At 31.9% G+C, this 27,691-nt stretch overlaps 2 protein-coding genes across 2 annotated transcripts; both read left to right on the top strand.

Annotated features, from left to right (window-relative positions):
• The first annotated feature begins 4,928 nt into the window (after positions 1-4,928).
• Positions 4,929-6,974, top strand: LOC134693691 (CAP-Gly domain-containing linker protein 1-like). The gene is made up of 2 exons (XM_063554587.1): positions 4,929-5,818; positions 6,401-6,974. Exons 1-2 carry the CDS (start codon positions 5,050-5,052, stop codon positions 6,790-6,792), a joined length of 1,161 nt encoding a protein of 386 aa, XP_063410657.1. The 5' UTR covers positions 4,929-5,049; the 3' UTR covers positions 6,793-6,974.
• A 3,492-nt stretch (positions 6,975-10,466) lies between these two features.
• Positions 10,467-14,928, top strand: LOC134692556 (complement C1q-like protein 4). The gene is made up of 2 exons (XM_063553014.1): positions 10,467-10,602; positions 14,522-14,928. The coding sequence occupies exons 1-2, from the start codon at positions 10,467-10,469 to the stop codon at positions 14,926-14,928; spliced, it is 543 nt and encodes a 180-aa protein (XP_063409084.1).
• The last annotated feature ends 12,763 nt before the right edge of the window (positions 14,929-27,691 follow it).

Here is a 27,691-nt window from a genome sequence, read left to right as displayed (position 1 = left end):
ACGTTTGGAAAAATAAAAAAGTGCGGACGCACTGGTCTGTCGAGCAGGGAATTAGATTGGCGTGACCTAAACAGTTATTATCAAATGGTCTGGGTTATTAATAAAGAAAATTTGAACAAAAAAAGGTATTTTTGGCCTTATTTCATTTATATTGAATACTATTCAAGTTTTGGAAAGCAACGAATCACAATGTCCTTGCATTTAACCAAAAACAATCAATTAATATTGTCCGAGTTTTTTTTTCGAGAGCAACAGCAAAACCATCTGATTTTTTTATTATTAGTTGGTCTGGTTTTTTTTTCTCAAGAAAATCTTAATAAGAAAAACAAGAATGTGTCCCCAGTACACAAATGTCCCATTCGCTCTATCATTTCCCATGTTCATTGGACCGTGACATTGGGGTAAAAACTATAATGTGGCATTAAAATTAGAAAGATCACATCATAGGGAACATGTGTACCAATTTTGAAGTCGATTGGACCTCAACTTCATCAAAAATTACCTTGACCAAAAACTTTAACCTGAAGCGGGACAGACGGATGGACGGGCGGACGAATGGACGAACAGACGAACGGACGCACAGACCAGAAACCATAATGCCCCCTACTATCGTAGGTGGGGCATAAAAAGTATATTTTTTTGTTTTAAATGACTTTTTTTAGTTTATAACATTGGTTAGAGGTATAGGGGGGGGGGGTTGATATCTCACAAACATGTTTAACCCCGCCGCATTTTGTCGCCTGTCCCAAGTCAGGAGCCTCTGGCCTTTGTTAGTCTTGTATTGTTTTAATTTTAGTTGCTTGTGTACAATTTGGAAATTAGTATGGCGTTCATAATCACTGAACTAGTATATATTTGTTTAGGGGCTAGCTGAAGGACGCCTCCGGATGCGGGAATTTTTCGCTACATTGAAGACCTGTAGGTGACCTTCTGCTGTTGTTTTTTTATTTGGTCGGGTTGTTGTCTCTCTGACACATTCCCCATTTCCATTCTCAATTTAAAGTGTACCATTATCAAATTGATGAATGCATTAGTTTATGCCTTAAGTACTCAATTTAAACCCTTTTCTATTGTTTTAAATGTAGATATACTGACGCATAACATTTTAAGCAATAGGAAATTTTTATTATCAGTGATAGCAAGGACACACTCGAAAACATCCAGACTTCTTGAAAAACTCAAAATATATAGAAATTAATTTAGTCTCAAAATGCCCTTTTATTGCAATAACAAATATGTTTTGTAAAGTTTCTGTATATCTAAGGATATACAGATTTCATGTATGCATTTTCTTTGACATTTGCATTGGTATGTGTATAAAAATGGCTTTATTCTGTTAATCTGTATTTTAGAATAAAGCGAAATTTTTGCGAAAAATAATGCCAGATTGATAATAACATTTCCGCTCATATACTAATGTACCTTGTATAGCCCTGCATATTAAGGGAGTACCCAACACTATACCACAAAAAAAATCCTGTCGTTTAATTTTTCTTAATTTTTTGTCATTGATAAACTAGGCCAACCTTAACATCTTGTAAAATATTTGAACCATAGGTTTAAAAGATTTGGCAACTCAAATATGGCATCTTTTACATACTAGTATCGGCCAAAATTGGAAGTTTCTGAAATATGGGTAAAGGGTTGAATTTGTTAATTTAAAAAAAAAAAATAATCCTAAATTGACAATAGCATAGCTAATAATGATAGCTGAGGTGAATATTTAATTTAGTTCACTGATATCCCTTTCTAAGTTATTTTTATTCCGGATTTAAAATGTTGCCAGAACTTTAATAGGGGGTATCAGAATCAGCCCCGAAAAGTGAATGCTGTGCTTCAAGTATTTGAAAAAGAATTTATTTTTTGAAGAAAAATGTGTCTTTTAATATTTTCATAAAACTAAGCATTCGGAGTGCTATACTAGTCGGTTGTTCTAGCAATTTAAAAAAAATTATTAACCGTTAGACTTTTTGGTATTAAAGTTTAGAGTACGCCCAACCTTCAAATTTGTCCATTAAATACAAGCAAATCTATTCAAAAAGTACATAATGGCCATATTTGTGTTCGTCTTTTGAACTAGGCCTTAGCTATTTGGTATATGGATGTACTGTATCATCACAGGGTTAAGTGTCTTGCATCAAGGTCAACTTTGTGGGTTTTTTTTTCTCGTGAAAAACACAACCATTTAGGCCATAACTTCTTTGCTTTTCGACATAGGCCTTATATCTTTGGCATGTGGATGTATCATCATGAGGTGGTTTGCCTTTTTTTAATTTTTTTTTACCTTCATGTGACCTTGAACTTTGACCTCAAGGACGATAGTTGTGTTTTTTGTTAAGAAACAATTGTACGGGTCATGATTTTATGTAGTTATAAATTCATATTTATTTTTAAAAATCATATTTATAACACAAGCTTTAATCGACCATACAACAATAAAGACACATTGTATGACATGTAAACCCATTCAATGCACACGGTATATATAATGGACATGTAGTCGCATAAAATTATTTGAAAAAGGAATCGTTTCTATTGAAGCACACTGTACATACTTACAAAAATGTAACTACTCAATAGACAACAAAGTGTAAACTTACTAGGAATCAAACAATAGGAGGAGTTATGCCTACATACATTATACATTACTGCATGTATTACTCAGCCATAGTGTATTTCATTAAAAACTACATGACTTGTTTCGTTTAAAAAAAAGTATTGTAGAGTCAATTCAGTTTTGATTTAATCAATTTGATAAGAAGATATACAAACATAAGCATTGTGTAATTGTCCATGGATTCTTATTCATTTGGTTAAAATTTTATTGTCGGAGGGAGCTTCCATTTGAGAGGGGATAGGAGGGGTCCTGATCCCGAAATCCCGGCTTAAAAACATGAAAATCCCGAGGTCCTGAATTCAAATACATTTAAATCCCGACATCCCGAAATTCAAAAAATAGAATTTCGAGATCTCGAAAGGGTCAATCCCTAAATCCTGACGTCAAAAACACTCGATCCCGGAGTCCCGATGAAGGTCCTATCCACCCTCATTTGAGGAGGGGGGCTTGGATGAAATTTGAAAAAGACAAGACAGGCTTTTGAATAAACAAAGGCAGGATCAGTAATTTTGCATAACAAGCAGGATGACAATTTCAGTAAACTAATGAAAATTGCAGTTCCGAAAAGAATGAAAAATGAAAAATGCAGGACAATATTGATGATTACAACTATAAAAAAAATGCAGGACAAAATTTTAATCCTAGGCCTCCCCACCTAAAATCTAATGGTAGCATCCTTAGACCTTGGACTTTTTGTACTTAAATTCATTTTATTTAAGACAAAGGCATTGCCAAGTAAAAAGCGAAAACAGTTCAATGGTCATTTCTCTTTCTGTATCCCTCCTTTTCTAACGTCCTGTATCATATTTACTAGAAAAAGTGGTCCTTCTCGGACAAAACCCCCGCTCAAATCACTCGAAAAACAAAAAAACGGACAATATTCATACCATGATTACTGACCAATCTTAAGATAAATATAATCTACTAGATTGAACCTGATATTAACAGGTGAAAATGGACCTTTTAAAGTTACTTAAATCAACGGCATTTTTAGTTCCATTGGGAAACTGACCACATCTCACTTTTGATATCAGTTATTTTCATTAATTCAAGTCAAGTGACTATTTCAGGTCAATATGGGTACTGGTTACAACATAGCATCCACTGTGAAGAATAACTAGGAATGATGAATGTTTTATCTTTACACGAAGTCGTCAGCTGTACATCTGTCTTATCTCGAATCATTTAATATCTACAGACCAGTTTTAAAATCGGTAAATATCTCAAGATTGTGTCCATAAAACTAGACACAATTAACGCATGTCAAATAAACAGCAAATAAAATGATGTATGTTTGGTGTTTACCGACTGTTTCTTCACATTGAGCGATATTATAGCAGCCATTTTTTTATGAGGTAGCCGGAATACTCGCGAAAACAAACATAAAAGCATAAAAGTATCTAGTCTTTTGTTAGAAAGCTATTTCACAGACATCTTAATAAGACGATGAAAAAAATCCTACTCTTGTTGCCCTTCAACAATGAGAACAGATGTAATTTTATCTAAGTGAGAATGGAAATGGTAAATGTGTCAGAGACAACCACCCAGCTGTGTAAAGAGCAGAAAACAGCCAAAGACTAACAATTAGTATTCAAAACTGCGAAAAAATCCCGTACCGTAGTCGTGCCTTAGCTGGTCCCATTCCAAAGCGAACACACATGTTATCTAATAAAAATTGAAGAACAGTTACCAAAATAGGTCAAATTGACAAAGCTATTTTGTTTGTTATTACGAAAAAATGACTTAAAAGAGTTTGAACATTTATATTCGCATCCTGACCTTTTAAATGCCCATTTAATTAGATGTGTTATTTTTTTTTCATAATAAGAATATGAGGAAAGTTGTATATAGGGTAGAAGATTAAAACTTTGAACAGATTCGATATCTCAATAAAAGACTTATTTGAACTATTTATTATCAGGTGTTTGACTTGTAGTAAGTAAAGTGGCAAGTAAAATAGACATTTAAGTAGTTGAATAATGGCTTGAAGAATAAATCTATATTCGGAAGGTGTTTTGTGCAGCTTCGGAAGTACTTCGGAAGAACACATTTAAGCCGAAACCAAAGAACTAGCGGATTATTATCATATCTATCAATAACGATAATTCCATTAGATTCATAATAAACTTTGGTTATAGAAGGTCATTTCACTTAAAGAGTTTGAAAAAAATACCCCCCCCCCCCCAAAAAAAAAGAAGGGTATGTGCGTTTGTGTGTGGACGTTACATATTTTACTAAATGTTGTAGGATTTACGTTATCAATGCCTACTGATAAAGAAAGTCAAAATGCACCATAAGGGTCAAACACAAATCAATAAGTTTGATGTCAAAATTAGGAGTGAACTTTATATTTAGAATCACATTATCTATTAACCTTGATTTCAGAACATTCCTATATTGATCACTTCATCAGACAGTTACCGAGAATCGAAATGTTCTTTGTGTTTATCTTGATGTTTGTTTGTTGTGATGGATTTCTTATTGATACCACAAACCCTCCAGGCACTGGGCAATACATGACAGATAAACATTATAAGGCGTTAATGGATTTATTTTTCGAGGAAAGACAAGCCCGCCTCCATTTGGAGTATGCTGTGACGCAACTGCAGCACGAGCTTGTGAAAACGCAAACGGCAGTTGGAAATAAGCTTCTAGAGTCGAATAAGTATAACAAGACAATAGAACAATATGTAAAAGAATTGAAAAATAAAACGGAAGTACTTGACATTCGCTTATTTGATGTCGAAAGTGACAATATTCAACTGAAAACGGAGTTAAATTCCCTTCGAAAAAGCCATTCTGAGCTGAAAGTGCAATACAATCAAATAAAGCAGAACTATGCATCGTTCGAGAATAAAACGCATTATTTTGATACCGAAATTCAGTCGCTGAAGCAGCTGAAAAGTGTTACTGACCTACAAGCCGTGTTTAGAATTAGCAATCAAACGGACCATTTAGAACACGAACTACAAAATACCAACAGTCAAATTGTTGTTTTACAATCTAGTGACAACGCACGTAAGCAGGACTTCCTAGCACTTTATAATAAAACCATGGTAGTGGAACAGTCGATGAATAACCAATTTCAGTCTTCCGAAACGATCAACAAAGCTCGAATCCAGAAGGTAGCAGTAGATGTCAGTCAAAATTCCATAAAAGTGGCTAAGGCGTTGGACGATATAACAGCTTATAATCAGAGAAGTATAATAGTTATGATGTAAACGAATGAATTTAAACAATAATACAAACTATCTAAGTATCAAAGTATCAATAGAAAAAAAGATGTGAGGAATACGCAAATGAGAGTTAACACAAATAAAATACAAACCAAAACCCATTTTGGCGCATATGTAGATAAATATAGGTGTTCCCCTAAACTTAAGAACATCGTATGTGTTCTTTATTGAATAAATTACGTTTGAAAATAAATTGTTCACAAAACCTATCTGTTCTATGTCCATTGTTTCACTGATTGTTCATTAATTCCTCAGAGTCATTTTTTGTTAACCGTTAGGCACGAATGTAATTATTGAAATGTAATTCAAATCTGAAAAGGAAATATTATACGATTACTGAATTTGATTAGGTAAAAATGTATATCTTCTAGGTTCTTATGCCCATAGATATAGGTAAATATCAGTAACAAGACACAAAATGAACCTTAGAAGTGAATGAGCGCGCAAAACGAGCTTAAAAGCTTCACATGTGTTTTTTTTTTACTTTTGAAAAAACTGATATTCACCGAGGACAACGACTAAATTAATATATTGCATTCTATTCCAGCTGCAGTCTCATTATATCCTGTTTATAAAACGTATTCATCAGGATCGACCATCATGTTTAACGGCATAAGATCATCAAATGGATTAAACAGTACACGTTTAGCCAACATCCGAAACAAAGGCTACTTTACTTGTGACAATGATGGATTATATCGGATTTCTGTTTCTTTAATGACAAAAACAGCAGGATGTCGGGTTGACGTGTTTACAAACAACAGTTTGAGGAATCACATATATGCGCACAATGTTCATGACTCAGACTTTAACACTATGACGTTTGATTCACTAGAACGATTATCTAAAGGTGACACCATTATTCTCAAAGCTGGTTCGACGGTTCTTTTGTACGGCAGTTCGTATTCAGTCCTTTCTGTATTACAAATAACTACGTGATTTTCTAGTGAAAAGACGACCATTTCATTTGAATTGTATTTTAAATTCCTCATTTACCTGTATAAGTTGACTTTCCGATACTTTCGTCTTTTTTTCGTGGATGCAGTACGTTGTCCATTTTATTTTTCTGTAATTCTCTCAAGTGAAATGATTGGGGTTTTGAGTTCGAGTGTGAGCAGGTTTATGGGTCAATTTGATATGAATGTATGTATTTCACATCTATTTATATGAAAAATATTTTAAAAAAAAGCTTGAAATAAAGATATAAATCAATATAGTTTATCTCTCTGAGTTGTTAGTAACCCCACAAAGTAAGTAATTTTTTCGATGACATTTTGAATTTTGCCCATTTTATTGGAGTACTAGTAATTGGTGTTCACATTACTATAAGACGTGTCACGGTACTTATCTATCCCAAATTCATGTATTTGGTTTTGATGTTATATTTGTTATTCTCATAGGATTTTGTCTAATGCTTAGTACGTTTCTGTGTGTGTGTTACATTTTAATGTTGCGTCGTTGTTCTCCTCTTATATTTAATGCGTTTCCCTCAGTTTTAGTTTTGTTACCCCGATTTTGTTTTTTGTCCATGGATTTATGAGTTATGAACAGCGGTATACTACTGTTGCCTTTATTTACCAGATTTTGACTCCCTGGTAAAACTTCAAAAAACAACGTACCAATATTAACGTCTTAAGTAATACTAAAATGTCCTGACTTACTCACTAGCTAAGAGTTCAGCACTTCGGTGTTGACATGAATATCAATGGTATGGTAATTTTTTATAAAGTAACTGTTTGCAAAAGTACACGAAGTATAGTTATTCCAAATACACAGGATTTTCTTATCCTCGGCATAGATTACCTTGGTCGTATTTGGCCCAAAATTTTGAATTTTGAGCTTCACTGATGAGTCATGTGTATCAAACTATAAGCCTTGTACTTTTAATAACTTATCACGAGTATTTTTTTCTCTTAAGGTTTTATTATAAAATGAGTCTGTAAAAACAATATAGGATAATTATATAGATTCATTTTCACGAAATGTACTTATTCTTTCTATTTAAACTGTGTAAAGTGTCTGTAAATGATATATAGACTATGAGAGCATTATTGTTTGTATTAAAAGGATTGTATTCTACATTTCAGAATAAGAGCATTCTAAGAGCATATTCATCTTTTATAACTCGAAAAAATTACTTACTTTACTGTTGCCTACTACACACGGTGGCGAGCAATCAAACCAAGTAAAGACATATAGTGTCAGAGGTGTTGCATTTAAAAGATAACACCGTTATAACAATAATCCCCCCAAAATCCCCCTAAAAAAACCCAAAACAAAACTAATCATATTACTTTTAAAAAAACGTCGGGTAAAAATTGCGGTATTAGATGGCTACATGTGACTGACTGCACTTGGTGACAAACAATACTACCAAGTTTGTGAGCTTTCTGAAAAACAATCTCTGGGAAGTAACGTTCACAAGGTGTTCTTGTTGAATATTAATGTCATTGAAATATTAATTTTACAAATGCAACACAAAAACTTTTGTAAACATAAAATCAAAATATTCGCACAATAAGATTAACTTCATATGATGCAAGTTAAAAAAAATAATTCACCATTATGAATGCTTTTTGTTAAATGGCTACCGAGACGTTCTTATCACAAGGAAAGTGAAATTATCACAATGCTAAAACAAAATAGTCACAGTTCTTCATCTCCTGTAAAAATGCTGTGACCATACCATTGATATTCATGTCAACACCGAAGTGCTGAACTTTTGGCTAGTGATACTCTCGTAAGTCAGGACATTTTAAGACGTTACTATTGGTACGTTGTTTTGTGACGTAAGATGGCAATCAATCTTACAAACTATGAGAGCATTCTATGTTATAGTAGAAGAGAAAAAGGTAAAATCAAATCACCAAAACTGAACTCCGAGGAAAATTCAAAACGGAAAGTCCCTAATCAAATAATAAAACACATCAAATGAACGGAGAACAACTGTAATATTCCTGACTTGGTACAGGCATTTTCAAATGTAGTAAATGGTGCATTGAACCTGGTTTTCTAGCGCTAAACCTCTCAGTCTCACTAAAGTAAACCATGTGCAAATATAGAAAAATTGTTTGCACTGAAAGTAAAGTATGTGCATATAAAGCAAATTATGTGCATGCATAGGAAAAGTATGTACATATATGAAATATAAGTTTATATAAGACAGCTAAGACAATATATTATAGTGGCTAACATGGCTTTGTATAGTAAGAATTACTTTTCAAATCCTTCTGAACATCAAGGTCATTTGTACGCCTCAATGGCAATAATACCAAGTTTTCTTTTTGATGTCCGTACTTTTCATTTAATTAAGCCTGGTGACTACTTAAAGTCAATATGGTTACTGGCACCCTACACTTTGAAGAATGACTAGGTATGTTGAATGCTTTATCTTCACATTTAGTCGTCAGCTGGACATCTGCCAGTGTCTTATCTCGAATCGTTCAATAGACATACCTACATTTAAAATCAGAATATATGTCAAGATTGTCGTGTCTATGAACTAGAAATAATAAATGCACATGATTGATTGACATATAGTGGCGAATATTTCATGCCTGTTGAGGACGAAAATAATTAATAATAAAAGCAATATGTAGGTCCTGTAATAGAGGCCGTCGGGATTAATGTCCGAGAAATGTAGATTTCTACTTAAAAAAGAGGGAATATGGGATAGAGTCAGATATTTTGCCTTGCAACAACCCGCCTCAAAGAATTGTGACAAGGGTCAGATAGCATGGAAGTATTTCTACACGAGGCATCGAATTTAACGTCATTTCTTTTACCTGACGTGGCTGAATGCCAGAACATCCCGCACAGCCAAACGGACGCCCCACTTCAAAGAGAGTTTTACTGCCGATCGGAAGAAGACCAGAGTGACACTATTTATTTGCCCAAGTCACCACTACGGGTATTATCGCATACGCAGTTAACAACAAAACAAAATGATTAATTGTTGGTGTTAAACGACTCTTTCAGCAAACTTTGGTTATGGACGGTCCCTTGACTTAATTTAAAATAAAAGCATATCGTGAATGTTGGATAAATTTACCTTGTACGTATACGAATTTGGTACGACTTGTTGGAATATTGGGTCCTCAATGTTCTTCAACCAAATCCTCCAGGTACTAAACAATACATGACAGACAAACTTCATACACTTTTGATGGATTTAATGTCGAGTAGAGGCAAGTTCCTGTTAATTTGAAGGTTTTTGTGACTCAACTTCAAAAGGAGCTTGTGCAAACTCAAACGGCACTTGGAAATACGCTGTATGAGCTTAATAAGGAAGACAACACATAAGAACAATATTTGAAAGAATTGAAAATAAAACTGAAGTACTTGGCAATCGCTTAATTGCCATCGAAGGTGAAAATATTCAACTGAAAATAGAGTTAAAGGCCCTTTGAATAAGCAACGGTGCGATCGAGAATAAACACTTTATTTTGATAGATAAATTCGGTCGCATAAACAGCTCAAAAGTGTTGCCGTGTTCAAATTTGGAATCAAACAGACCATTTGAACATGAAATACAAAAAAATACGAACAGTCAGGTTATTGCTTTACAATCTAGTGATAAATTACGTAAACAGGACTTCCTGGCACTTAAAACCATGCTAACAGAACAGTCGACGAAGGATCCATTAATGAACACCAAAACTCATATTCAAAAAGTAGCGACAGATGTTAACCGAAATGGCGTCAAAGTGGAAAAAACTTTGGATGATATAACTGCTTATAATCAGAAAAGTAAAATGGTTATACGTTAAAGAATAAATTACAACAGGGATTCAAACTATTGAAGTATTAATAGAACAAAAAATGTGAGGGATACGCCTATGAAAGTCAAAACTAAAACGATACTAACCAAAACCCACTTGGGCACATGTGTGAACAAAAAAAAGTAAAACCAGAACCTTTACAATAGCTTAATGTTTATATGTTAAAAACGACGATTGAAACAAAACAACGTACTTATACCCATCTATGAGTGCAGCGGAAAATGGAAATAGCTTTACATTGTCAATTTCTGTCGATCGGCACACAATGAAAAACAAATATTCACCGACGGATATCAATTTTTCAAAACTAAACCATATTTACAGAGTAAAGTTTCGCGCAGTGAATCATAATTTTTTGTGGGTGTATATGACATGTTGTTCAAAATCCAATTCATACACAAAACCCTACTTCAATGATACCAATATGGAAATATCATTTATATACATAAGAACTAAATAAGACTTAATAACCATTATTATATTCCAGCTGTAGTTTCACTATATCCTGTTGGTATGACGTATTCATCAGGATCGACCATCATGTTTAATAACCTAATTTCATCAAATGGATTAGACAGCACACGTTTAGTCGTTATCCGAAACAAATGCTACTTTACTTGTGGGCTATATTTAATTACTGTTTCTTTATCAACGCATACAGCATAAGGTCGAGTTGACATAAATAAGATACATAGTGTGCTGAATTACATATATCTTCACACTGGCCAGGGTTTAGACGAGAAACATACTACTATTGCTTTACTGGAAAGTCTGTCTATTTATCCCTTCAATATACGTTGGTCATTTTACGTTGGTAAAAAAAAAAGTAAGCATTTCCTATTACCTACCGTATTGCTGTAAGTTAAAACTTTCTTAAAAGAGGGACGAACGATACCAGAGGAAGAGTCATATTACCTTAAGCTGGATTTGGCAAAACTTTTAGGAATTTTGGTCCTCAATGCTCTTCCACTTCGTACTTTATTTGGCCTTTTTACCTTTTTTGGATTCGAGCATCACTGATGAGTCTTTTGTAGAAGAAACGCGCGTCTGGCGTTTAAACAAAATTTAGTCCTGGTGTCTATGATGAGTTTATTTACAACCACTGGGTCGATGCCACTGCTGGTGGAGATTTATTTCCTCGAGGGTTTCACAAGCCGAGTAGTCAGCACTTTTTGTGCTGACAGGAATTATCATTGTTATGGTTATATTTATAAATTAACTGTTTACAAAATTTTGATTTTTTTTAAATAATAAGGCTTTTCTACATCAGGCATAGATTACCTTAGCTGTATTTGGCAACACTTTTAGGAATTTTGGATCTCAATGCTCTTCAACGTTGTACTTTATTTGGCCTTTTTAACTTTTTTTGATTCGAACGTCACTGATGAGTTTTTTGTAGACAGAACGCGCGTCTGGCGTATTTACAAAATTTAGTCCTGGTATCTATGATGAGTTTACTCATAGAAAATAAACTGACAATATTTGAATATCAAAATGCTGATATATATCCTACTGATTTTTTTTGGAAAGAGATCCAAAGTTGATAAAGATAACTAAGTCACCATTACAGTTTCTGAAAAATAAAGACAACAGTAGTATACCGCTGTTCAAAACTCATAAATCCATGGACAAAAAACAAAATCGGGGTAACAAACTAAAACTGAGGGAAACGCATTAAATATAAGAGGAGAACAACGACACAACAACGCCATGATTCAGATCCAATTGTTGACTCCCATTTCTCGTTGCTTTTAAATCTGAGTATTTCTAAGTAATATTATACCAAATTTTCAATTTATTTTTCTTTTGACTATTGTTTAACCTTCCCTTTATTATTATCTTATTATTCTGATTGCTCAATTAGTATAGTTTGTCCGACTCCATTCAATAGCCCTTCCTGCATCAGGTTTAAGTTTTGGTTCAAAGTACTGCTAATTCATTTATTTTTGTGAGTATCAGTTTTCGTGTATTGAATGAGCGTTCCTGATGAAGTTGAATCAAGTAAAGAGCTGCGGATGGATCAAAATTATAAACTGTTGTTTTCATTTTTTTTATGAAGATTGGATTTCGTGGTTTTGCCTCCTATAGTTGACGTGTTTTGGTTTTTGGGCCCGGATTTCTTTTCGCATACTCGCTTGATGACTATTGAACAGCGGTATACTACTGTTGTCTTTATTTGTAAAAGTCTGAATTCATGTTTATAGAAAAAATGTCCTTTGCTGAACATTTAATTTCGTGGTTAAATTTTAACCATGAAATCCCCGAAAATTGGTATTCAATAATTAGTGATGAATCCACAAAATAATGAATGTGTGGTAACACCAACTTGAAACTAGACAAAATCAAAAGCTCAAACACACCAAACGAATGGATAACAACTGTCATATTCCTGATTTGGTACAGGCATTTTCTGATGCAGAAAATGGTGGAATAAACCTGGTTTTAAAGCTGGCCAAACCTCTCACGTGTATGACAGTCGCATCAAATTCCATTATATTGTCAACGATGTGTGAACAAAACAAACAGACACAACAGGTAAAAATGTCACAAATGGTACAAGTATATATCTTATCTTAAATCGTGTGTACTTGTGTGTTGTTTAATCTGACTTTGAACATAGCTTTACAGGTGCCATAGAACTTCATGTTTAAGATGAACTTACTAATTCTGTTTCTTTTTGTAACATTTTGCAGATCTGAGTTAAGCGATACCGACAGTATCGTATCAACAGATTGGCTTTGCTTGAAGATGCCATGGCTAACTTACTACAAGCTAACGACAGATCAGAGACAAAGATGACGAAAATTCACAGCGAGATGCAACGAGAAACTTTACAATAGAAAGATAAAATCAGACTCCTACGACAAGAAAATGAACGTTTGTCTACAAGGGTTGTAGTTCTCGAACAGGCAATACATAACCTAGTTACAGGAGAGCTTACAAATGGAACGAGTCAAAATAAACGTATTTTGCCATTCACGACAAATCGAGTGTATCTAAAACATTTAATCGATATCATGAGATCTTCTTTTATTGATTTGTATACATTGAACAGAATAAGTTGTCATAAGTTAAATTCAGTTTAGTAGTTACATTTTAAACAATAAATGTTTTTTTCAAACCCGTGACTATTGTGATAGTCCCAGTTGACACTTAATTAAACACCGTAGTAAAATCTTAGAATGTTCTTTTCATCGGTACTAACACTGATTTCGTTTTTTAAAGTTAAAGCAAATGATATATGGTGTCATGAGTAACATGACTGTACATATATCATATTTGGACAATATTAATCATCCATGTAATTTGCTCTATGGGATGTTTGCAAAATATCAACGCAGGCATGACTACAGGCCTATGCAATACTAGCAAGTGGTTAGGTTAAACATGTTTGTGCGCGCTCAACCCTCTAACTAATGTAAAACAAATATTTCAATAAAAACCTAAAATAAAAAAAACATGACACAATACCAGGTTCAACCCACCATTGTTTTTTGTTAAAATGTCCTGTACAAAGTCAGGAAAATGGCTATTGTTATTTATAGTTCGTTTTTGTGTGTGCTACATTTAAAGTTGTGTTTTTGTTGTGTCGTAATTCTCCTCTTATATTTGATGTGTTTCCCTCAGTTTTAGTTAGTAACCCGGATTTGTTTTTTTTTCTCGATCGATTAATGAATTTCGAACAACGGTATACTACTGTTGATTTTATTTATGAATTTATGACTATGCACAGCTATCATCAAAATTTGGACAACCGGGTCAACAGGTATAGGTATAGTACGGTTTCGTTATGTTGTATACATGTTTTATATGGTTTTGTTCCTCCAGTCATGGTTATCGTTTCATGCTTAATATTTCTAAAAACTATCTTTTATGTTGTTTTATAGCATTGAATGTTGCTTTCCATGCAAATGTGAATGGCCATATTGGTTTAAATGATAACGAGGTCATTCGTTTCGACAGAGTGAAAACCAATTTAGAAAGTGCCTACCACAGGAAAAATGGAATATTGCAGGCACCAACACCAGGATATTATGTATTTTTCGTCCATTTTCTTGTCCTGGCACAAAAACGACTCGAAGCACAAATAGTTAAAAATGGTTACTTAATTCAAAGCATATTTGCTGGTACGCAGGATGTAGGACATGGACCGGGCTCGAACTTAGCAATTGTTAGACTTGTCCAGGGGGATAGAGTTTGGGTAAAAGTTCACGACAAATACCATGATACTGGAGATATTCTAGATGGACCATGGTGTACGTTTTCTGGCTTCCTTCTTTATCCTGAAGTTTAATAAAGTTTTCGAATTATAATAATTCTTCGTCTTTTAATATAAGGTGTTATTAGTTTAAATGGTTTTGCAATAACTGAAATCTATTTTTCTTTAATCTAGTTTAGTTACAAACACTAAAAACATATATTATTATTGTTAACCTTATCCTGAATTGATTTTAGATACATCGTCAAAACAACTTTTCGAAAAGCATAAAGATAAAGATAAGAAAAGGTGGTTTGATTGCAAACAAAGGAGAATAAATGACGTAGAAATTAACAATTTAAAGAGCTAGAGTCTATAGATTAAAATAAAGCTTTTATATGGAACGCAGCTGTCTTATGTGGAAGTCTGATATTACTTTATGTTGTTTTATTATTACTTAATGATATTGTGTCTTTACTTAATATGGTTTTGACATTACGTAATGATGTTTTAATATAACTCAATATGGAAAAGTCATTACTTATTGATATTTCGATATTAAACGGTATGGTTTCGCATTGAATTGATATAGTTTTGTCATTACTCAATATGGTTTTGTCATTAATCGATGTGGTTTCACCATTTTTTGATATGGTTTTGTCATTACTCGATGTGGTTTCACCATTATTTGATATGGTTGTGTCATTAGTAAATGTGGTTTTAACATAACTTGATGTATATGTAACTTAACGTAATGTAGTTGTGTCATTTCATGATGTGGTTTTGTTATTTCGTAATGATGATTTGTCTATTCTTTATATGGTTTTAACATGACGTAATGATGTTTAAAAATTTGACGATTTTACCCTTCTTGATGTGTTTGTTTCATTTCGATGTGGTCTTGTCATTCCTTGATGTGGTCCTGTCATTCTTTGATGTGGTTATCCCATTACTTGATGAGGTAAAACCACATGACCAATTCGGAAAAACCTGTTCTATTTTTAGATAGATGTCCATGTTGTATGTGCCTTGAATGCTTGAATGCGTATGGAAAGGGCTCCGGAATATGCGTTCTAAATAAACATTGTTGCAGTATACAAAACGCAATATAGGAGTTGAAATAAAATAAAAAGATGTGGTGTGGTTGCCAATGAGACAACTAGGTAGTTACAAAAGGGCACCATGCACTCCGTAAAATAAAAATCAAACGAAAAATTTTAACGATCTATTTGACAAAAAAACAAACATGGCACATATGTATACAACGACAACAATTGAACTTTATGCTCCTGCCTTTGGGCAGCTGCATAAAGAAAGAGCACGTGGCGAAGTTTAACATGTATTTGAACAAGCATCGGACTGTAACAGTAGTGTAACAGCACAACACGAGAATAAAAAACGTAAACTAGACCAAGTGATGCCCCGCACTCCACCGCTTATACCCCAAAAAGAACACAGTTCAATTTTTCTCCTAAAAGAGGAAAAATAATTAAGAAGAACAAAAAATGACTACATGCCCACCTTCAATACCTGTACAAACAGCTAGCAGAATGATAAATTCCTAGCATTCAAACTGTAGGAGGAGTTATCGGGAAACGCCCTACTTATGCAAGTAAATTTCCCAAAAAATACAAAGTTCAACTTTCTCCCAAAAGAGCACACATTAATAACAATTAAACCCTGACCACATGCAGCACACCTTCAATATATGCTCAAACAGACAGTAAAGAGAAAACTTCCTAGGATTCAAACTGTTGGAGGATTTATACGGAATAACTATTTACCGACAATGGGACGGAAAGACGGACAGACAGAGGTTAAACACTATGCCCGTAACCTTCAGTTGCGGTAAAATTGCGGTGGCTCAAAAACAGTTTGAATTGACTGACTCAATAGATCGGTATTGTAAATGAACTCCTGTTTGTATGCTTTTACATAACAAAATTTTAATGCCCTTTATATCTTGTTGCTCGGTGTGAGCCAAGGCTCCGTATTAAAGGTCATGACTTGGCCTACAATATTTTACTTTTATCAATTTTTTATAAGATGGAGAGTTTTCTCATTGGCACAGGCTCCGTATTAAAGGCCGTACCTTGACCTTTAATGGTTTACTTTTAGAAAGTGTTTTTTGGATGATTTCTATATCTATCGTCATATTGCTGTAATCTTGGACTTTTCTCACAAACGAATCAGAGCCACAACTTTGGAAAGAGTTGTACTGTCCGTCGGAGGAACACCAATTCTGACAAGACTTTAATTCCCATGTTACCCTTATAGTGTGAACACGTATAGGTCAAAGTTTCAATATGCGCATCATAACTAGGGGCTATACTTATAATACATCAGTCGTGTGAATTTATTTTTACGATCCTAAGTACATTAAAACTAATCTCTAGACATTCTGTGACATTGACTTATCAATACAAATGTTGGAAAAATTGGGCTAATGGAATCTTGTTCTCGACAGTCGCATGTCAATTCTAAAATGTTTTAGGACGGTAATTGGTTCGCTAAATCTAAAAACCAAAAACAAATCCTTTATCAATTTAAGAAATTAATCAAACAACTACTTAAAGCTATCAATCAACCTTATTCCGATTTAGAAAACATCATTATCGTATGAACTAAAACGTGTACTAAATTTACAGTCTAATGCCTCATGAATTGTTGAAATAATAAAGAAAAATATGTTCATTTAAAAGGGTGTGTCTTTTTTTTAAATTTATAGTGTAAAGATAATGACATCACTTTGATTGTATGGTTAACAGATTTCATTTGTTTTCTTTTTGTAAGTGTTTGGCGTTTTAATATTTTCTTCCAAACCAACTCATAAGAAAGTTTTCGCATGAACGTATGAGATGTTTGGCATACGTCAATCAATGTCCGATGCAAAGGGTCCTAGGGGGAGAACGCCACCTCTTTTTAGGGAAAAATTAGGTTGTTTACATAGGGAATCGTAAGAGCATAACTGGAACGTCACCCCTTATAAAAGCTCTGGATCCGCCAGTGTCAATGAACAACAGAAATAACCCAAAGACATACAAACTTGAAAAAATATACAGGCTGCACCTGTCCTAAGTCAGGAATCTGATGTACAGTAGTTGTCGTTTGTTTATGTAATATATACGTGTTTCTCGTTTCTCGTTTTGTTTATATAGATTAGACCGTTGGTTTTCCCGTTTGAATGGTTTTACACTAGTAATTTTGGGGCCCTTTATAGCTTGTTGTTCGGTGTGAGCCAAGGCTCCGTGTTGAAGGCCGTACTTTAACCTATAATGGTTTAATTTTTAAATTGTTATTTGGATGGAGAGTTGTCTCATTGGCACTCACACCACATCTTCCTATATCCATTCTACTGAATATTGAAATCAAAATCTTCCTGTGTCAATGAAAGATATATAAATACATTGAAAATAATCGTTCAAAGATCTGTCGTTCAAACCAAAAACAGAAACAAAGAAGGTTCCTGATTTCATATAAAACACACATTTTTGTCGCTCTGTTAAAATTTGTTTAGCCTTTCTTCTTTTGGTACATTACAAATACATACTGCATTTATATAAAAGACCAGCACAATATATTTAACTATTTGATACATAGGTGGAATGATGGAATATAGATATTTCAAATAATCTTAAACATTTCATTTCGAAATATAATTTCAAAACAAGTACTAATCTATTGGTAATTCAAAACCTTATAGCAATATTACATTTGTTTGTATCTACTAAGATTTCGAACATGGTGTTTTTCGAATTAAAAAAAACGGGCTACCATTTAATATGAAGTAAGGCATTAGACATCTTAGACTTAACAGAACATAACACATTTTATTTTATATTCCGGCAAAAATCCTCATTTCCTGAATAAAGTGGTTTGAGGGTAAAGTAATGAGTGGATTATTGATTACTCGCTTGATTAATTACTTCCTCAATACTAAGGAATAGAAGTTATATTTCCTGTAATTAGAAACGATTTGTTATCATCAGGTCCGTACAGTGTGCGTTTTTGCCTCACATCAAGTATTTATTATTTTTTTTCAAAATTCAAAATTCAAATATTTATTGCCATATAAACTTTAAACATTAAGTTTGTGACATATAAAATAATAAACAATATAACTATATTTCACATATATATATACACAATCATCCATTTACAGTAACTATTCCAGTGTCCCCTGTCCTCAGTTCTAATGACCTTTTGATGTAGGACCCCACTTGTGATGGTGTTGATGGATTGAGAATAGAAATCAACTTTTCTTCATCAGATAAATCTTTAACAGAAAAATTAAAATCCAAGTTGTTAAAAAAGTTATTTCTTAGTTCCAAATTTAATTTACAATCTAATATTGATATACATCTAACATTTTTTATTTTCTGTAACAAATTAACCTTAATTTCATAATTGAGTTTAACCGATTAAAAGCAGAATTCACAAAGCGCCACAGTGATAAGTTATCCTCTGCGTTTATAGATTTCATCGCGATTTCCAACATGAAAATGGTAGAAGAGTTTGTTATAACTGTGGATAAACAGAAAAAAAGTTAAAAAAAAAACAAAACCAAAAAGAACAAACAGCAAAGAAGCATACAAATAAAACAAATCAATAATAGAAATAAACCCAACAATACTGTTTAATTCCTTATTTCATCACACCTATACATTGTATGCAACATGATTTTTATCAACACACATTTTTCTTTTTCTCTCTCTCACCTCTTAGTCTAACCACATTATCGTTGTTCTCTTTTGAGATGCAAAGACGTCGGTGACAGAGTGTAGCAATTTTACCTGACCATTACGGAAAATAGGTATTTAGTCGGATCTTAACACATACTTGTGATTTGGTTAAAACCGGTTTTGATAAAAATATACTAAGAAATGTCGAAATGTTCAGAATTTAATAAAATCCGTATTTCGGTAGGATGGTGCAAGCATACGATTTTTATTGCGTCTTACACTTCGAGAAGCGGATAATCTTTAACTACTTTATTCAAATATTGTGTAAAAACGTTAATTTTGAGCTATGAAAGTCAAGTGGCTCGCGCATTTTTCTGAGGAAATTAAAAAAAATTGCAAAGAAATATGTTTACAGTGGGTTAGCTTTCATTAGTCTTCACTATCTATAGATTAACAACTTTTGGTTATATTTATAATTTAGAATCATCATTGAAGGCGGCGGACGATTGCACAGTTAATTAATTATATTGATGTGCTATTTGTATGCAAGAGTGACATTCCGTTGTATCATGTGCCAATTCGAAAAAGTTATGCGAGTATTATCTCCCCTTAACAGGTTCATTATTTTATAATTAAGTTTATATATTTCAGATTGTGTTATTGGTGTATCAAAAACATTGATGTACGAATATAATTTCATAAATTTGAAACGTTTAAAAAATTATTACATACCAATATAAAGAACCGTTCATCATTTTTGAAAAAGACTATGAACTAAAATCGTATTATTTATCTTCCCTTGATGATAGATTGATAGGGAAATGAACCAGCGTTATCTAATGGTAAGCACAGGGACCAGCAAGCAATTTTTAATTGTAGCTTATTCAAAGTTTAAACAATTTTCCACTATAAACGAATGTTACTTTATATAAATATAAGGACTTTGTTAGCTAAATCTACAAATTTAATTAGATATTATGATTTTTTATTGCAATAGATTAATATGCTACATAGTAGTTCAACTACTGTATCAAATGCTTTTCAACACTGATGTTGTAAGTTTAAGTCCCGGTCGTTCAGCACCAATCTTAATTGACAAGGATTGATCCCTTCTCCTACCAAAGTCCGGTCGTTCTCTCCGGACACCCCGGCTTCCTCCACGAAAAGTATATACACACGTAGAAAGCACTTCAATGACCATCTGAAGTTGTCCATACAATATTATGATAAACATATAAAGTATAACTTGAAACCAAAGTATTATTAAACACTGTAAACTTGTCATAAAACGTCCAGTTGCTAAAATATGAAGAAATAATGTCTTGATAATATATCTATGAACGAATGTTGCATTTGCATAAAATAAACCTTGATTATAGAAAGTCCTTTGATTATGTTTTTGTTATTTTCAAAAAATGATAGAGTTTAATGATAGTTTTGAAATGATGTGTAGCTTGGAGGTTGGTTCAAACTTTTATAATTCAGCGTGAGTTTAAAATTTAAACTTGCGGAACTATACAGTTAATAAGGATACATCATTAACAGAAACATAAACACACAATGGAAACTTTAAATACAACATAAGGACGACTCTAAATAAACTCATCATAGATACTAAAAGAGATGTGTTTAGACAACTATCTATCAAAGTTTAAATGGAAAGGATGTTTTATGAAAATGTTAAAAAAACCATTATTTTCTGTTCATATATTATCTGTACAACGGTATTATAAAAATATTCAAATTTCACATATTTTAACGGTAGTATCACCTTTATATAAACAGAAAAGAAATATTATGCTGATGCATAAGTGTAACATGAAGTGCTTGGGGAGCAATAAATTGAACAATTAAATCAATGATAGCAGAATCATTTGAGTCATAAAGTACGATCTTAGTGATACTCAGCTTTTTGTAAGGTTTCATCTTTCAAGCCTATTGCATTGTATTAAGCAACCAATGACATTGCTTGTTATGAATGCATAAGGATCAAAGATAGTTATGTCAATGTCAATAGCCATACGTTTTAAATGAAATAAAAGAAAACGTGTTGGAATAATACAATATTTGTCATCACATCTTGACATTGTATTCAATAGTTTATCTTAACCTTGTAAGTACTTTCACCATACGAACTAACGAAGAACGATGATATCATGCGTACATAGTGACCTTGTGATCATTTTCACCTAATAAGAGCTTTGGACTATTTTGCTCAGTAAGAACGTGGACCATGTGCATTTATTAAGAACTAAGATTATGTGAACGTATCATATTACAAAAATAAGACGTGGTTGCCATGAGACATCGCTATGCATTTACGAAATCTTCTCTTTAAGTATTCTGATTTAAATTGAAGTTAATGCGTTTTGTAAAGCCATGTCGCCTAATGACAGATAATTTCCTCATTGTTTCTAAATGCTTTAATGGATATCAATATTGTTTGCGAGATAACAATACATTGTATGCACTGATTTAATATCTACATGTACGATTGTAGAAGGCGTGTGTCATAGATTAAACAATTACTTACAGATGTATACCAACTTTAAATAAATGATATTGTTATGCAATGTGATATGATATGAAGCACCATTTTTTATGTGTATCATTATTTTTATAGGATTGATTTTTGAAATCAATGATTAAAAAGTTCCAGTCTATATTTTGCATTAGAATAAAAATACCAGAATATGCAATGTCGCCTATATACTAGATAGTTTGTAATGCCTGTCGCAAGAAAAACGATATGGCCATGTCATTTAAAAAAAACCATTTCCTTTATATCACGTAAATTGACATCGATTCTAAAAGAATTATGTTATCAGTATATAATAGATATATGATTATAAATGTATAAGGAATCAAAATGTACATTTATATGGTATGTGGTTGATGTGTACTTGTACATGTTCTATCTAGATTACTATTTCATGATCAAAATTTTGTCACAAACATCTCAATGCATCATCAAATCATGTATTAGTTGTAATGATACAAATAAAAAGAGCCTTAGGGAAAACGTAACCGGCAAACATATCGTGCTACAAAGAACAAAAAGAAGCTTTGCTTTTATTAAAATATAAGAAATCCATTATGTATGAAACAAATGTAACAAGCAATTAAAGCATCACAACAATGCTTTTACTTACGTAATATGGTGTTCGTATTACACAAAACATGCAACAGGTCGAAAGGTCTGCAATAACGAACTTATAATGATCAATAACTTATTGAGAATGATATTTCTTTTAACACGTACTCGTTCAGCTTGATATGTCCACATTCCAGATGTTTGACTGCATTGTAGCAAAGATGAGGTATAAAGTAAAAACACAAAATTACTTAACTCCGAGGAAAATTCAAAAAGGAAAATCAAAAATCAAAAGGCAAAATCAAAAGTCCAAACACATCAAACGAATGGATAACAACTGTCATATTCCTGACTTAGAACAGGCATTTTCTAATGTAGAAAATGGTGGGTTGAACCTTGTTTTATAGCTAGCTGAACCTCTCACTTGTATGACAGTCGCATCAAATTCCATTACATTGTCAACAATGTATGAACAAAACAAACATACTCAAAGAGTATGTCATAAATGTATCCGATAAATGTCATATAAATTAATACTGCAATTTGTCACTATTCCGAATTCAAAATAGTAAACACCCATTCCGTATAGGAACTTGTAAAAGGTCCCAACATGACAAAAGCCAAACAATTCGAACGAGAAAACAAAACACTGATTTTTATTACCAATAAACAAAACAAAAAATAGACAGCAACCAACAGCAACAACAGAATCACAAAATTGTAAAAGGGGGAGGATTACGATCATGATAAAATATATAGTCTTTTGATTTCATAAGCATATTTGATATTTATTTGTTGATTGCTATATACATTTTGATTAGGTCAGTACATTTGTCATCCCAAATTCAATGTTCGTGGAGAATAAATAATTATGTCAAATTAAATGTTCGTAGATAATAATAATTATGCCAAATTCAATGTTTATAGAGAATAAATAATTATGCCAAATGCATTATTCGTAGATAATAAATAATTATGCCAAATTCAATGTTTGAAGACAATAAATATTTATGCCAAATTCAATGTTTATAGAGAATAAATAATTATGCCAAATGCATTATTCGTAGACAAGAAATAATTGTGTTAAATTCAATGTTCGTAGAAAATAAAATAATTATGCCAAATTAAATGTTCGTAGACAAAAAAAAAATGTGTCAAATTCAATGTTCGTAGACAATAAATATTTATGCCAAATTCAATGTTTATAGACAAGAAATAATTGTGTCGAATCCCAATGTTCTTTGACAATAAATATTTATGCCAAATTCAATGTTTATAGACAAGAAATAATTGTGTCGAATCCCAATGTTCTTTGACAATAAATATTTATGCCAAATTCAATGTTTATAGACAAGAAATAATTGTGTCGAATCCCAATGTTCTTTGACAAGAAATAATTATGCCAAATTCAATGTTCGTAGACAAAAAATAATTATGCCAAATTCAATGTTTATAGAGAATAAATAATTATGCCAAATGCATTATTCGTAGATAATAAATATTTATGCCAAATTCAATGTTTGAAGACAAGAAATAATTGTGTTAAATTCAATGTTCGTAGAAAATAAAATAATTATGCCAAATTCAATGTTCGTAGACAAAAAAAAATTGTGTCAAATTCAATGTTCGTAGACAATAAATATTTATGCCAAATTCAATGTTTATAGACAAAAATAATTGTGTCAAATTCAATGTTCTTTGACAATAAATATTTATGCCAAATTCAATGTTTATAGACAAGAAATAATTGTGTCGAATCCCAATGTTCTTTGACAATAAATATTTATGCCAAATTCAATGTTTATAGACAAGAAATAATTATGTCGAATCCCAATGTTCTTTGACAATAAATAATTATGCCAAATTCAATGTTCGTAGACAATAAATAATTATGCCAAATTCAATGTTCGTAGACAAAAAAAAATTATGCCAAATTCAATGTTTATAGAGAATAAATAATTATGCCAAATGCATTATTCGTAGATAATAAATATTTATGCCAAATTCAATGTTTGAAGACAAGAAATAATTGTGTCAAATTCAATGTTCTTTGACAATAAATATTTATGCCAAATTCAATGTTTATAGACAAGAAATAATTGTGTCGAATCCCAATGTTCTTTGACAATAAATAATTATGCCAAATTCAATGTTCGTAGACAAAAAATAATTATGCCAAATTCAATGTTAATAGAGAATAAATAATTATGCCAAATGCATTATTCGTAGATAATAAATATTTATGCCAAATTCAATGTTTGAAGACAAGAAATAATTGTGTTAAATTCAATGTTCGTAGAAAATAAAATAATTATGCCAAATTAAATGTTCGTAGACAAAAAATAATTGTGTCAAATTCAATGTTCGTAGACAATAAATATTTATGCCAAATTCAATGTTTTTAGACAAGAAATAATTGTGTCGAATCCCAATGTTCTTTGACAATAAATATTTATGCCAAATTCAATGTTTATAGACAAGAAATAATTGTGTCGAATCCCAATGTTCTTTGACAATAAATATTTATGCCAAATTCAATGTTTATAGACAAGAAATAATTGTGTCGAATCCCAATGTTCTTTGACAATAAATAATTATGCCAAATTCAATGTTCGTAGACAAAAAATAATTATGCCAAATTCAATGTTTATAGAGAATAAATAATTATGCCAAATGCATTATTCGTAGATAATAAATATTTATGCCAAATTCAATGTTTAAAGACAAGAAATAATTGTGTTAAATTCAATGTTCGTAGAAAATAAAATAATTATGCCAAATTCAATGTTCGTAGACAAAAAAAAATTGTGTCAAATTCAATGTTCGTAGACAATAAATATTTATGCCAAATTCAATGTTTATAGACAAAAAATAATTGTGTCAAATTCAATGTTCTTTAACAATAAATATTTATGCCAAATTCAATGTTTATAGACAAGAAATAATTGTGTCGAATCCCAATGTTCTTTGACAATAAATATTTATGCCAAATTCAATGTTTATAGACAAGAAATAATTATGTCGAATCCCAATGTTCTTTGACAATAAATAATTATGCCAAATTCAATGTTCGTAGACAATAAATAATTATGCCAAATTCAATGTTCGTAGACAAAAAATAATTATGCCAAATTCAATGTTTATAGAGAATAAATAATTATGCCAAATGCATAATTCGTAGATAATAAATATTTATGCCAAATTCAATGTTTGAAGACAAGAAATAATTGTGTCAAATTCAATGTTCTTTGACAATAAATATTTATGCCAAATTCAATGTTTATAGACAAGAAATAATTGTGTCGAATCCCAATGTTCTTTGACAGTAAAAATTATGCCAAGTTCAATGTTCGTAGACAAGAAATAATTGTGTCGCATCCCAATGTTCTTTAACAATAAATAATTATGCCAAATTCAATGTTCGTAGACAAAAAATAATTGTGTCAAATTCAATTCGTAGACAATAAATAATTATGCCAAATTCAATGTTCGTAGACAAAAAATAATTGTGTCAAATTCAATTCGTAGACAATAAATATTTATGCCAAATTCAATGTTTGTAGACAAGAAATAATTGTGTCGAATCCAAATGTTTGTAGACAAGAAATAATTGTGTCGAATCCAAATGTTCTTTGACAATAAATAATTATGCCAAATTCAATGTTTGTAGGCAGGAAATAATTGTGTCAAATTCAATTCGTAGACAATAAATAATCATTTTGACTCACATGATAACCAATCATTAATTTGTTTATAGCTTCGTATGTTTGTAAGATATATATTTAACGCCATTTTCATAACTGTTGGCAACCTCATGTTGGCCAGTTTTTCTTGGTGGAGGAAGCCGGAGTGAATGGTGAGAGCGACCGACTTTTTCGGTAAGAAAAAAGTATCAATCCTTGTAAATTAAGAATGGTGTTGAACGACCGTTACACGAACTTACAACATTAGTGTTGAAAGGCATGTGATACAGTAGTTGAAATACTTACCCACTCGGTCACCGAATTCTAGCATGGAGCTCCTTTGTAGCTGAAAAGAGATTAACGCTTATGTAGTCAGAGTAAGATGTGAGGGAGAATAATGAATAATTTATATAATAAAAATTGTGTTATTTGCAATTTAAATGTAAATTAAAAATTAAACCGTATTGTAAAGCTTATTTCTATTAGTTGCTTTCTTTATTTGTATGCTTGTTTGTTTGTCTGTTTTTTTCTGAACTTTGTTTTATGAACAGCGGTTTACTAATGTTGCCTATATTTGACAGTTTTACCTAACTTTTTAAATCATTTTAATGTTGGAAATCGAGTGCAATTCTATAAATGCAAAGAATATCTAATCATTGCTGTAAATTTAGTTTTTAATCGGTTAAACTCAATTATAAAACTAAGGTTAATTTGGTACAGACAACTGAAAATGATAGATCTATCTCAGCACTAAATACTTGATGTTAAGCCAAAAGGCACAGTGTACGGACCAAAGTGACAACAAATTCTTTATAATTAAAGGAAACACTTTTCTTATCGTTGAGAAGGTAATTATTCAAACGAGTAATCAATTATCGAATCATTACTTAATCCTCAGGAAATGTGTTTTTTTGTCCGAATATAAAATAAAATATTTTTATTATAAAAAAACACGAACGAAATCTTAGTTGATACACAAAAAGTGATATTGCTATAATGGTTTGTATCCGTGATAGATTAGTACTTGTTTTGAAATTTTATTTAGTAATGAAATGTTTAAAATTATTTAGAATATCTTTATTTGACAGTTAGATCTATCAAAAAAAGAGGTGATATATTTGACAATGAGACAACTCTTCACAAGACACCAAAGGACACATTCATGCAGAAATGTTCAACCATAGATTACCGTACGGCCTTCAACAATAAGCAAAGCCCATACCGCAAAGTCAGCTATAATGGTCTCGAAATGACAAATGTAAAACCATTTAAACGAGTCAACTATTGAAAAACGTCTAGACTTTTGTCAACAATTTAAAACATTTCTTGTTCAATATTGAAGTGAAGTTTGATAAACCGGATGACAAATACATTGTAATGGTCTTACATATAATATGAAT

The sequence above is a fragment of the Mytilus trossulus genome, chromosome 12, assembly GCF_036588685.1.
Source record: "Mytilus trossulus isolate FHL-02 chromosome 12, PNRI_Mtr1.1.1.hap1, whole genome shotgun sequence".
In the NCBI taxonomy this organism is placed as follows: Eukaryota; Metazoa; Mollusca; class Bivalvia; order Mytilida; family Mytilidae; genus Mytilus; species Mytilus trossulus.
Note: the sequence above shows the minus strand (reverse complement) of the source record. Positions and strands in the feature narration are given on the sequence as shown.